The sequence below is a fragment of the Athene noctua genome, chromosome 15 (assembly GCF_965140245.1).
Source record: "Athene noctua chromosome 15, bAthNoc1.hap1.1, whole genome shotgun sequence".
NCBI lineage: Eukaryota > Metazoa > Chordata > Aves > Strigiformes > Strigidae > Athene > Athene noctua.
Genome location: NC_134051.1, coordinates 11,840,419 through 11,852,623, shown reverse-complemented (window position 1 = coordinate 11,852,623; position 12,205 = coordinate 11,840,419). Strand labels below are relative to the sequence as shown.

The window sequence follows — 12,205 nt, the reverse complement described above, 5'->3', positions numbered from 1 at the left end:
CAGCAGTGAAGTGATATTCTCTCTTCAAAAACTATCACTGTAACATTTTCAAATTCTTTCTGAGTGGAAGAGAAAGAGATATTGTTTCAACTACTTCTCTTCATCTTGATGAATTTGTGATTACTTAAATGGTTAAAGTTGGGAAAAAGAGAAGATACAAAGTGCTTTAGGTTAAGGTGCAAATTATAAACAACAACGGTGTAAATGATTACAAGAAAAAGGTTATGCCACAGAAATAATTGTGCTGCCTGGTCTGTTTTGTGCTATGTTCTGTTCTCATTACTTCAAAAGGAGAAAACAATAAAATAGAAAAGGTTTCGCTCCAAATCCTTTTTGACAGACCATCCAGGTTTCGTGTCTCCAGATAAAGGCTAATCTTTACAGCACATCGTTTGGGAAACACAGGTCCTGAAAGCTGAATGAACTGAATGAAGAGGATCTACCCCAGCCAGCTCTCAATCTATACTGTCCACAACAAACAGGTCAGGAAAGTGTCGTTTGTCTGAATTCCTAGTATTGCTGTTCATGGAGAAGAAGCAGATGGTGCTAAATCAGGAAAAGCAATTTCTGATTCTTGCAGCAGTTCAGAGGACTTTGCCATTACTGGGTCTTTTCCTCAGATTTCTTCGTTTTCACCTCTGTGATTGCAGGTGAAAACGTGCTAAAAACTGTTGAAGGTTCTCATAGCAAAACTTTGCAGACATTTTTGGAGACCACTAGGGAATCCTATTTAAAATGTTTTTCATCTTGCCAATCTCGAATACCATTTCCAATCTTGAATAGTGTTCCTGAATGTTCCTTCTCTCCTCTTTTGTTTACAGGATATTGTGTCGATTTTGTCTTTGCAGTACTTTGAACTCTGTAGATTGTAGCTAAATCATAGAATTAGAGCAGACTAAGAAATGAGAAATATCCTATTATATTATTAAAAAGAATAATCAAAATTATTAGGGTTTTCTCTTAAAGGAATGAAAGTGGATCCATCGGTTTTTAGCATTAACAGTGGAGGTCACAACCTCAAAGGTTATATTCACTAAAAATCCTGATATTTTTGCTGGCAGTTGTTTCCTTAAGTAAGAAAAAGCAATAAACATGAATGTGTATCTCAGAATATGACATAAAACCCCTTTATTAATTTCTATTTTCTATGGATGTATTTAGGAAATATTTAAAAGAACATTTTTCACCAGTAAAACCTTTTTAGAATAATTTTTTCCACCAGGTCCTGTTAATAGAGTTTTGATTTAAAATTTAAGTACCATCCACATACATTTCTGCTCTATATACCTGATTCTGAAGTGGGTGGCATTTAGGGACATAATAACAATTTTATATTCATGTCCTATGATTCTTTCTCAGGAGCAAATTATATCCTATAGGATTATTTACAGCTGCTCATATTTCTCTGCCTCCATGTAGCATGGAGAACACCGTGAATTACTGTTGGTTTTGACAGTGTATCTGTTCTGGGAGGAAAATCTGCATCCAGATTTTTTATGCTGTCAGATACCACTGAAAAGATTAATTTGTGCAAGTTCCAGGTATTTGAGTTCATTCACTGGATAGAAAGATTAAATATTACTGTAAAAACTCCTGCTAAGGAATAAGGAAATAATTCCACTGTTAAATAAATTGCTTTTTCTAGGGGAATAAATTTCAACCAAAACTGAGACTCATGCATCAGAGATGCAAGGATAAGTAGTTATGGTTGAAGACACGGGACCGTTGTCCCAAAACTGAGTTCTTCATCTAGTGTGGAGACCCAATCAGCACACTGAAAAAGTACCGAAACACCTGAAAAAGAACAGAAGGTGCATAATCCTTCATTTATGGTCCATTTGCACAACAGTGTAGTCTTTAGCCGTCAGTGTGGCCTTCCACTCATCTTTAAGTTCTGACAAAGGAGCTTGCTTGACTCATGTGTAGTGAATCCAAGAGCTGATTCCTTCCAGTTCTACTGCTGTGGAGATGGTCAGCAAAATGATGTAGGGCCATTTTTCTTTCAGTGGCTCATCTTTCCAAGTGCGAATATAAACTAAGTCTCCAGGTTGAAAATCCTGCACCAGTGAATCCAAGTGCAAAGGAGCTCGCTACTGAGATCTAGGGAGCGCTGTCTTTGTTCGAGATTAGGTACTTTCTAAGGTTTCAATGTGATCAGGGTTGGATGTTCTCCCACAAGCCTGCATATTTGCTCAATTTGGAATCTTTATAACTTTTAACTCTGTTCTTTCGACATCAGGACAAGAGGTAAATTACACAAAATGAACTTAAAAACCTGGGACAAAGGGCAAAACTTTGCAACTTCACTCAGGCCACAGAAATTCCACATGGAAAGGAATTTAATCAAGAGTTTACCTATTGTTTTGTTCCTAGTTTGTGGGTGGCTTCATCCTTTGTAAAAATGGAAAAGAAAATTAACCTGTATTTCAACAGTCACTCACCTAACCTTGTATTGAGTTTAGTAACTTGTGTTTTGTGGTTGAAAAAGGAGAATCAATAGATGGACACAGGTTTTAGAATCATCATAAGCTTCCAGGATTCCACTGACTCCTGCTCTGACTGCTGGCTCTTCCAGACATGAGCCAGGTTTTTTTATCATGTTTGATAACCTTGATGTGCACTTACAAGAAGCCTCTAAATACCATTAAAATTTTTAGAGTTGAGCACATTTCTAAAGCAATCTAGGCTGATAATAATAATAATAAATAATAATAATAATGTTAAAAGAGAAAAAAAAAAGTGGGAATGGAAAGGAAGAAAGTAATTGGACTTGAGAGCTTTTAGGATCATTATGTTGAGTACAGATGGAAGAGGGCATTTACAGCCAGCAAATGTAGAAGTGTCTAAATCAAAATGGGGGCCTACATAAGGGATTACTGAAGTGAAGGTTCTTGGGATATATATGTGGTGAATGGATAAATCAGTCAGCAACTTAAAGCTAAAGAGTGAAAATTTTGATGGAAGTAGTCTGAAAACATCCTTCAGCTCTACATGAAGGAAAAGGAATAGAGAATAAGCTAGTGAATGCTCTGGTGTAAAAAACATTAATCTTCCTATAATGCAGACAATAATATCTGATGCTGTGTTTGACTAAGGAGAGTTGTGGGCAATTAGCAGCCGCAAAAAACACATCAAGAATATATAAGGATCAGCTGAGCTACAGACAAGATGCCAGATAAGTACAGTAAGTCCTTAAAAAGCTGGTGGTAACAAATATAAAAAAGCAGGATGGGGAACTTCACATTTAATTGAACTGTTAAAAAAATCAGTTTGGCTGTGACTAGCCTAAGTGACTTCAATTTATAACTCATCAATTCGTAACTGAATTGTCTTTGGATAATCTCAAGATTATTTCCTTTTTCTTGTTGCTGTTGCAGGATTCATAGCAACAATTTTGCTAGTTTTCTTAGATACTCTACAGCATCTACATACATCATCTTCTGCCATGAAATTGTTGCTTAAATTACGAACTCTAAAATCTTTGTGGACTCTGAAGCCTCCTAACAGGACTTTCCATGGACACCCCAGGCTGCTGGCCTCTGATGTATATTCACAGTACGAGTCTGTCAGGCGGGGCGAGCAGGAAATACCGAAGTACTTTAACTTTGCAAGTGATGTACTGGATAAATGGTCTGAGATTGAAAAGGTATATTGTCTTTCATAGTGCAGATGAGATACTTTAATTAAAAATATCATTTGAAACAAGCCGGGAGTTTTTCTTTTATCAAAGAAAGTAGTGGCCAGGACCAATTTGCATTAGAAAATTACACAATGTCTCATTCTTTCCTGCTTTATTTGAAAAGTGGTTCTGACCCTTGGTGCTTCCTATGTAGGTAGAAAAAGCAATGGTAAGTTCCTTTTGACTTTGATTTGTCCTCAGAATGGCTGTGCTTATTCTTTCTGCATACTATAATATTAGATACTCACATCATAAAAATACAGGTAACAACAATAATATTGCGTGCTAGGGAGAATTCTCCCACAAATGTCTAATTGCCTTTCTCCAAAGTGGATTCTTCATTTGACCGGATGCCCTGTAGTTAGAGACCACTTAACTGTATATACTTTATGTAAAGTATTTACAGTATCTGTTATTTTGTCAGAGCATTTATGCTCCACTTAAGGCTTAAACTGAAATAGGATCCAGACTCGGACATGAGTCTGGAGACAATTGGGCTGGTAAACATTTCAGGTTCAGAAAAGAAGAATTTATTGAGAATATCTGAGCTTGATTCATAGCAAATCTTGATCCATTAAGGACAAGGGAAAAATAATAGCTTATATTCCAGTTGTTAAATATTAGTATCTTCGATAATTTGCAGATTCTTGTGCATTACAATTTCATGGTCTTTCAGAGGAAAATGTGGTTTTGAATCCCTATGTTTTGTAGGCTGGAAAGAGGTCATCAAACCCTGCCTTTTGGTGGGTAGATGGAAAAGGAGAAGAAGTGAAGTGGAGCTTTGAGGAGCTGGCGTTCCTGTCTCGGAAAGCGGCCAATGTCCTGACTAAAGTATGTGGACTGCAGAAGGGGGACAGAATTGTTGTCATCCTGCCACGAATCCCAGAATGGTGGCTGGTGAATGTGGCTTGCATGCGAGCAGGTCAGTGAGCATACCTGAGACTGGTGAAACTGCTTAATGCAAATCAGTTGAGAGGATCAAGAATTTATACGGTTTATAAAGGAAAAATAATTTAATAATCTAGTGAGTGGCCTAGCTACCAATTATATAGGCAGTCCTGAAGATTCTGCACTAGGTTCCATAAGACAGGTGGCCTGTGTAGTAGGCCTGGAGATGACAGAAGTCAGGGAAGATCTGTGGAATTCACGAGACAGGCCCACATTTCATTCCTTACAGGAGGACACAAGCAGCTGCATGACTCCACTATAACTGTTTGGCTTGGGAGTGCCAGGGCACATTCATCTTAGTTTGGGAACAGTTAATATAATAGTTTAGCTTCTTAGAAAAGAATCAGATGTAAAAAATGCCATCCCAAACTAACTTTATTGCTCTTCCAGGAATTGTCTTAATTCCAGGAATATCCACACTATCAGCCAAAGATATACTATATCGACTCCAGGCATCAAAGGCCACGTGCATCATCACCAATGACACAGTGGCTCCTGCTGTGGACTCAGTGGCATCTGAGTGTCAGTTTCTGAAAACCAAGCTAATCGTGTCCAAAGGTGGTAGGGAGGGATGGCTGAACTTCACTGACCTGCACAGGTGAGTAGGAGTTAGTGACACAGCAGTCATGATGCAGAAAGCAGACCTGTTCTCCACAAGTGCTCATTTACAAGTATTCATCAACTACAAATACTCATCAAATGCCAACATTAAAGTGTTCATTGTGACTCCTTGATTGTTGATCCACATCAGAGTTGTTTGCTAACAGTGATCTTGTTCTGGGAAGTTTTATCTGTTCCTCTTAAGGGGAAGTCTGTCTTTGAAGAAGTGTAACTCCACAATATTTTAGTCTAATTTGGTGAAGAGCTTCTGTGAAGCTTATTTGGAGTATGAGTTCTGCAATATGCAATAATTATATTCTGAAGCATGTATAAAGTAACCATTGAAGTCACAATTGCATCCTCTGTTTTAAAGAAACCAATCTGCTGACCATTCCTGTGTCAAAACAACGATTCAAGACCCAATGAGTATCTTCTTCACCAGTGGAACCACAGGTTCTCCAAAGATGACTGAACATTCCCAGGGTAGTCTTGGCTTCAGACCCCTTTTAAGTGAAAGGTATGAAAGGTTTGAGCCTGGCTGAACATGAAATAATTGAAGCTGCATAGTAAAACTAATGAAAAATTACTGAATACGAAATGCCAATGTGCAGCCCCAGTGCTTCTCCCTCTAAAATCAGACTAGATCTCCAGCAGATTTCTAGGGGAGCAGGATCACCCCCAGTGTTTCTGTTTCTCAATTAATATCTCTTACCCTTTCTTTAGAGTGGTTCAAAGGACAGCCATCATCTTGGAATACTTTAGTGCAAAAAACCAAGAGATACCATGCTGAAAAAAGCTTTGTGACATGTAGGTGAGCAGAGGCAGAGTTTATGTTGGTTGCACATGTCACTCTGGTCCCTCAGCAGCCTTAGAACTGAAATACCTGCTGTCCATCACAGCATCCACGAACGCTGCTGCTTCAGCCCTATCTTCCTACCCAGTGGAAAGCCACTTTATTGAAATGGAGACTCCTCTCTTTCCCTTACGCTATTCTATGATATGTATTGATATATGATGTGATACATATATGTATGATATATGTATGTGTGTGTATGTATGTATTTATACAAACACATTGTTAGGTGCCCTTTTATCCTACAGCCAGCTCATAAAATAAACTGATTCAGAGTGCCCAGTGCCCATGTACCTTATGAGAAATCTTAGGCTTGTTGAGGGATTTTTTTGCTTTGTTTGTGATTTCAGTTGGGGTATTTTTTAAGCAATAATTTTTCATTGTCTTTTTGTTCATTTTTTTTCTGCTCTCAGGTACTGGCTGGATTTGACTCCCTCAGATGTGATATGGAGCACAGCAGACACAGGATGGATACTTGCTTCACTGTCATCTGTTTTTGATCCCTGGGTTTTTGGATCATGCATCTTTATACATAAACTACCACAGGTTGAATCAGCAGACATCCTAAATGTAAGGAAAAACTCATGGAGATGTGTTAATCTGCAGAAGAGTCACAAAAAAATAATTCTTAAGAGCATCCATAGATCTCCTGAGGGTTGTGTCCATAGTTGTGTTCAAGATGTTGTAACTGTTGCGTAAAGCCCCTATTTGCATATTTAATGTACACAGAAGGGGCCAAACCTGTGGTTAATTCCTACATTTTGCTTATAGCTGATAAGCACATGAATGAAAAGCATCCAGAAGCAGCACTAATTGCTTGCCTTTTGTTCTAGTGACTGTGGAAGTAATATCAGCTGGTATTAATGCAGACTGAAACTGAAGCCAAGATGAAGGTGAAAACCTTCTTATAATGTAGACAGAGACAGGCGTATTCTGGCCATGCTCCAAACTGTGCTGTCTGGGTGTCATGTAGACACGTTAGCAGGGGATTTTCTCCAATCAAATGTACTGTGAATCTCTGCATATTACACCAAGTGTAGGAGGATTTCTTACCCAACAGAGAGCATATGATGCTTTTACATAGAAAGAAGAGCTACATTTGCCCCTGTATCACCTGTTTACTGAACATCCACAAGGCAGTTTTTTGTCTGAGCTTCATATGTCCCTCTTGTTTAACTCACTAGACACTCTGCAAATTCCCCATTGACGTGCTGGTTGGTGCTCCAACATTGTTCCGCATGCTGGTGCAAAATGATCTCTCCAAGTATGTCAAGATTTATTTACTAATGTTTAATTTACCCTCACTAAACTTTAGTGAACTCCCAGATCTAGCTGCCTGACCCAAAATAGGGTGGTAATTTAAAATATCTTCATGAAAAAACTGTCATACAAAATCTGTAAGTGTTGATGAGTTTTATGATCAAACGTAGAATAAACACAGAGAAACTGAGCACCTGTTAAATTCTTTATCATAATTTTCAATTACCACATTAATTGTCCATTCTTCGGGAAGGACTGTCATCCTAGAAAGTCAGTGTCAACATAACTGTGAGGGAGTGACTTGGTGTGGCAGTTATACCTCATCCCCTGCTCCAGTTCTCACTGCCTGCCACCGTTCCTTCCTCCCCTCTTGCACTTTCTCACTTGGGCTGTTGCAGAGGGTCAGCAATCAGGGCCCTGGCTCAGCAAATCATTCTGTGGTTAGTTATAGGCATGCCCTTAAATCCCAGCTGGCTTCAGCAAAAATTTTACCTTATTTTTCATGTGTGTTTAACTCTGCCTACTACTACTACTCATATGTATAGTGTTGAGCACAGACTGATATCCTTGCTGTACCAGGAGCCAAAGGACCAGGAATCCTCTGATTTCCCCACTTCATGGAACTAACTCTCCCACTATACGGCTCTCCAGTATTATTTGGCTATAGTTGCATGCTCCTTGTCTTGCCCAATAGATTTAAGTACTACCTCTCTTGTTTTTTAACTCTGGGTGAAGCTACAAATTCATGAACCTGAAGCACTGCATGAGTGGAGGGGAGCCAGTCAACCCAGAAGTCATGGAGCAGTGGAAAAGCAAGACTGGGCTGGACATCCATGAAGTGTATGGCCAGACTGAAATGGTACATCTGTAGGGTCAATATTCTATTAAATCTTTGTAATTCCTTTTTGCTTTATGATGTTTTAAGGTTTGTTTTGAAAGAACATAGCCTGTTTTCCCTTCACATTTCTGTAAAAGTTTCCATAATCTCCTCCCCTTATAACCTATGAAAGAACACCCTTTCATGGCTCTCCTCACGTGGACTGTTGGGAGGAGATGTGCTCTAATATTTACGTAAATGTCCTTAAGCAAATTCCAAGTGACAGTGACAGGCAAGAGAGCAGAGTTTGAATCTAAGAAAGAAGACTGGTTCTCAGAGGACATGAATTCTTCGCAGATAATGGAGCAGGATTCTTTCAGAGAGTTTCTTGATTTTGCTTATCTGTACCATGCAGCAATGATACATAGGATCCTGTGAATCTTAATTTCTTACTTTGGAATTAGTCTCGAAAATACATTTAATTAATTGAATGTGAATGTAGTAGTTTCCTATTGTAAAATGTTGGGTTGATTTTGATTTTTACAGGGAGTAATCTGCTCTGTTTTTAAAGGAATGAAGATTAAACCTGGATCAATGGGGAAGGCAGCTCCCCTCTATGATGTTCAGGTTTGTTGGCTGCTCTTTAGATTCTTTCATTAGGGATTTTTTGTTTGGTTGGTTTGGGACTCTTTTTTCTTCCATTGGACTAAAATATGTTTTGTTTTTAATTCTAGATCATAGACAAAAATGCCAATATTCTGCCTCCAGGACAGCAGGGGGAAATTGCTGTCAGAAGCAAACCTATAAGACCAATTGGTTTTTTCTCTGAATATGTAGTAAGGACTTTATTTTATTCCTCACCACCACCAATCTCCCTAAAATCTCTCCAACTGTGTAGTGGTTCAGAAGGTTGAATATTTTTCACCGGTTTATTATTTGTTATGAGAGTAATTTGTCTCTTTAGACTGATGAATGTTAGAAAAGGGAAGAGAAGAATTTGCTCAAGATTGAGTTACGATTTTTTCTAAAAAATTAAACCTATTTTATTGTATTTTCTAGCAAAGTCAGTACAATTCTTGAATATCCTTGACTGAAAAATTAATCTGCAGTGCATTTAATGTTACGTGCATTATAGCATAATGTATAGCTAATGCATGCTCAAAATCTAAACTACTGTTTATAAACCACTTTGAGGATAACCCTAAGAAAACTGCAGAAAGTGAACGTGGGGATTTTTATGTCACTGGAGACAGAGGGACTATGGACGAAGATGGATATTTTCAGTTTATTGGAAGAGACGATGACATTATCATTTCTTCAGGGTTAGTTTGCATGCTTCCTTTATAAATCTAACATTATATAATTTTGCATTTTGTGTTCCTGGTTAGCTTCTGACTTAATAGTCCTGTGATTGACCTCTTGTCTTAAGAATACTTGCTTTTAATATTAGCTTTTCATAGACCTGCAGTATCATCTTGATGACGTCAGTGGCATCTCTGTATCCGTTTCCCCTGCAATATCTCATCTGTTTCAACAAAAAGTGAAGGTTTCCATTGGCAGAAGAGGGATTTTAATCTAGTTTGGTTTTTGACTAAAATTGAAGGACATCTCTACTGGATTCAAAGAACATTGAAACATTTTATTTTTAACATGTTGAAATGAAACAATTTGATATTTCATGATGTGATACCATAACGTGGCAACAGCTGGTGCTGCAGACCCCCAACTATCAGGGTGGGATGGAACTCCAGCTTAGGAGCCACAAGGAGAGGGGAGAGATGGAGAGGCATCCATAGCCCCAGCAGTCCTGTACCACATGACCACCATGAAATGCTCCTATCTTCTAACACAGCCAGCTTTCCCGTTCTGCCTAAAGTTTCTGTAGCTGACTGTTGGTCTGGTTTCGTTTTTTTCTTCAGTATGACAATTAAAAAACATTTCATACTGGCTCATAAAACCAAATTGTACATTTTTCTTTCCTTGCCTAGATATCGCATTGGGCCATTTGAAGTAGAGAGTGCCCTGATAGAGCACCCAGCAGTAGCAGAAACAGCTGTTGTCAGCAGCCCAGATCCCCTCAGAGGAGAGGTAATGATGCTGAACAGTGGTGGGGGAAGAAATATATTTGTTTAAATATATAACTATATAAAGCAGTTCCTACTCCACTGAATAACATATAGCTCTAAGCCAGTCATGTCATCATGGGTAATCCTACTTGGGGTGACAGGCAAAATCCCTTCCCATTTAGATGCCTTTGCTCTTAGTTTCTTTTCATCCTGTGGAGAACATTACAGTGATGTTTACTTTCCCCTTGTTGTTAATTTCAGTACATAGAAAGTGCTTGTCTTTTTGGGCTGTCTTGATGTAGCCAAAGTTAAACTATAGCTGCCCTAGCATTAGGCTTGGGCTACACTTTTGGAGAAAGCACAGTCATGTGCAGGGATGATGTGGGCCTACTGTCCTCACTGTGAACTTCAGAGAGAAACAAAATGTCCCACAGCTTCAGGGAGAACTCTGCAGAGACACCTCTTATTACTCCATCTTCTTGACCCCCGCAGAGAGGATAAAGCAAATCCTCTTGCTTTGGAATGAGGGCAGGAAAACTATGCTTTCATCTTTCCCTTCTGCACATACGTTGTGCAAAAGCTCAGCAAAACCATTCCTTATACTGTGCTGGTTTCTCTGTTCCTCCCTTTTGCACATCATGACTAAGCAGTACTGCTCACTGGTAACGTGTGTATCAGCTCTTAAAAATGGATGGTATCAGATCACTTTTGTTGACCTTACCTCACAGGTTGTGAAAGCGTTTGTGGTCCTGTCCCCAACCTTTTCATCCAGTGACCTGGAGAGCTTAGCCTGTGACTTGCAGGAGCATGTCAAGAAAACTACCGCTCCATATAAATACCCTAGAAAGGTAAATGCTTCTGAGATTTTAAACCAGGGAACCCTTCCATAAATTTCAGGAGAATTACTATTTTGATTTTCACAATTCACCTAAAAGAGACAGCGGTAAAGATTCAGCTAGAGCACTGGCTCCAGAAAATCTTTCCTAAATAACATTAGTTTACATTGTTTTTCATGCATTTGAGTAAATTGTTTATTTAAACCTCTCAAAAATTTACACGCTTTATATGATATCCTAGTTAGATCTGCATGTTCTAAGTCAGGCTCACAATCGTAATTCTCCATTTTGTATTGAATCTTCAACCAAGCACTCTCTGATGACTTTAGGGTAGTACTTGACTGAATATGAATGTTTTGATCTACTGGTCCTCATAGTTAATAAATAAGAGGAAAGCCCAGGAGCATACACTTGGTGTTTCTCAGTAATCCCAGCACTACAGGAAAAGAGGTCGTAGCAGTGCCTTGGTTCACTTGTGTAGAACTCATAGGAACTAAGGATTATTAAAGACTTTGTGCTAATAACATCCCTTTATTAATTCTTTTTCTCATTCATCTCTGACCTCTGGTACCATTTAGGTATTCATCCTTCTATTACAATACTCATGTTTCAGTACCCAGTTTGGTTAGCTGGGAGGAAACTACACAGATGTTTGACTATGTAGGCAGCCAAAGAAATTGTTTCACATGTGGCACAGTGTGCTGCCTCGATTTGGGTTGGACTTGGTCATTTAGGCAAGCAGTTCTTACTGGTGGGAGTCCTCTTAGTTCTCTACTTACACTGAGAGCCGGTCTTGAAAAACCATCTCTGTAGAACATGCTACATTGTTTTCTGTCTTTTTATTTAGGTGGAATTTGTCCAAGAGCTGCCAAAGACAGTCACTGGGAAGATCAAGAGGAATGAATTAAGAAACAAAGAGTGGGGACGGATGTAGCATTGTTTGGAATTTAATAGAACTTCTTTCATCCCAGTAACACTATATAAATTTCTCTGATATAACTGCCCTCTTTCTGTTCTATTTTTGTTGAATGCCTGGGCATCAAAAACTATAGATAACACCAAGATGTGATGATGCTTGCAAAGCTTCTAATGTCAGTAACACAGTTTCTGTTCCTGAAGCATTGCTGAGAAAGGGAACAAACCATA

General features: G+C 38.7%; 1 protein-coding gene across 1 annotated transcript; it reads left to right on the top strand.

Moving 5' to 3' along the window:
• Positions 1 to 3,445: 3,445 nt before the first annotated feature.
• Positions 3,446 to 11,993, top strand: LOC141966418 (acyl-coenzyme A synthetase ACSM4, mitochondrial-like). Its single transcript, XM_074919110.1, has 13 exons — positions 3,446 to 3,646; positions 4,391 to 4,601; positions 5,018 to 5,225; positions 5,601 to 5,744; positions 6,494 to 6,650; positions 7,265 to 7,344; positions 8,076 to 8,199; positions 8,704 to 8,784; positions 8,892 to 8,993; positions 9,352 to 9,479; positions 10,146 to 10,245; positions 10,952 to 11,071; positions 11,907 to 11,993. The coding sequence occupies exons 1-13, from the start codon at positions 3,446 to 3,448 to the stop codon at positions 11,991 to 11,993; spliced, it is 1,743 nt and encodes a 580-aa protein (XP_074775211.1).
• Positions 11,994 to 12,205: the final 212 nt, after the last annotated feature.

Bases quoted from the DNA above. Each gene is read 5' to 3' on its own strand.
- LOC141966418 (XM_074919110.1), top strand. From the start codon at position 3,446: ATGAAATTGTTGCTTAAATTACGAACTCTAAAATCTTTGTGGACTCTG. The intron at 3,647-4,390 runs GTATATTGTCTT...TATGTTTTGTAG, and splicing joins AATGGTCTGAGATTGAAAAG to GCTGGAAAGAGGTCATCAAA. The intron at 6,651-7,264 runs GTAAGGAAAAAC...TTAACTCACTAG, and splicing joins AATCAGCAGACATCCTAAAT to ACACTCTGCAAATTCCCCAT.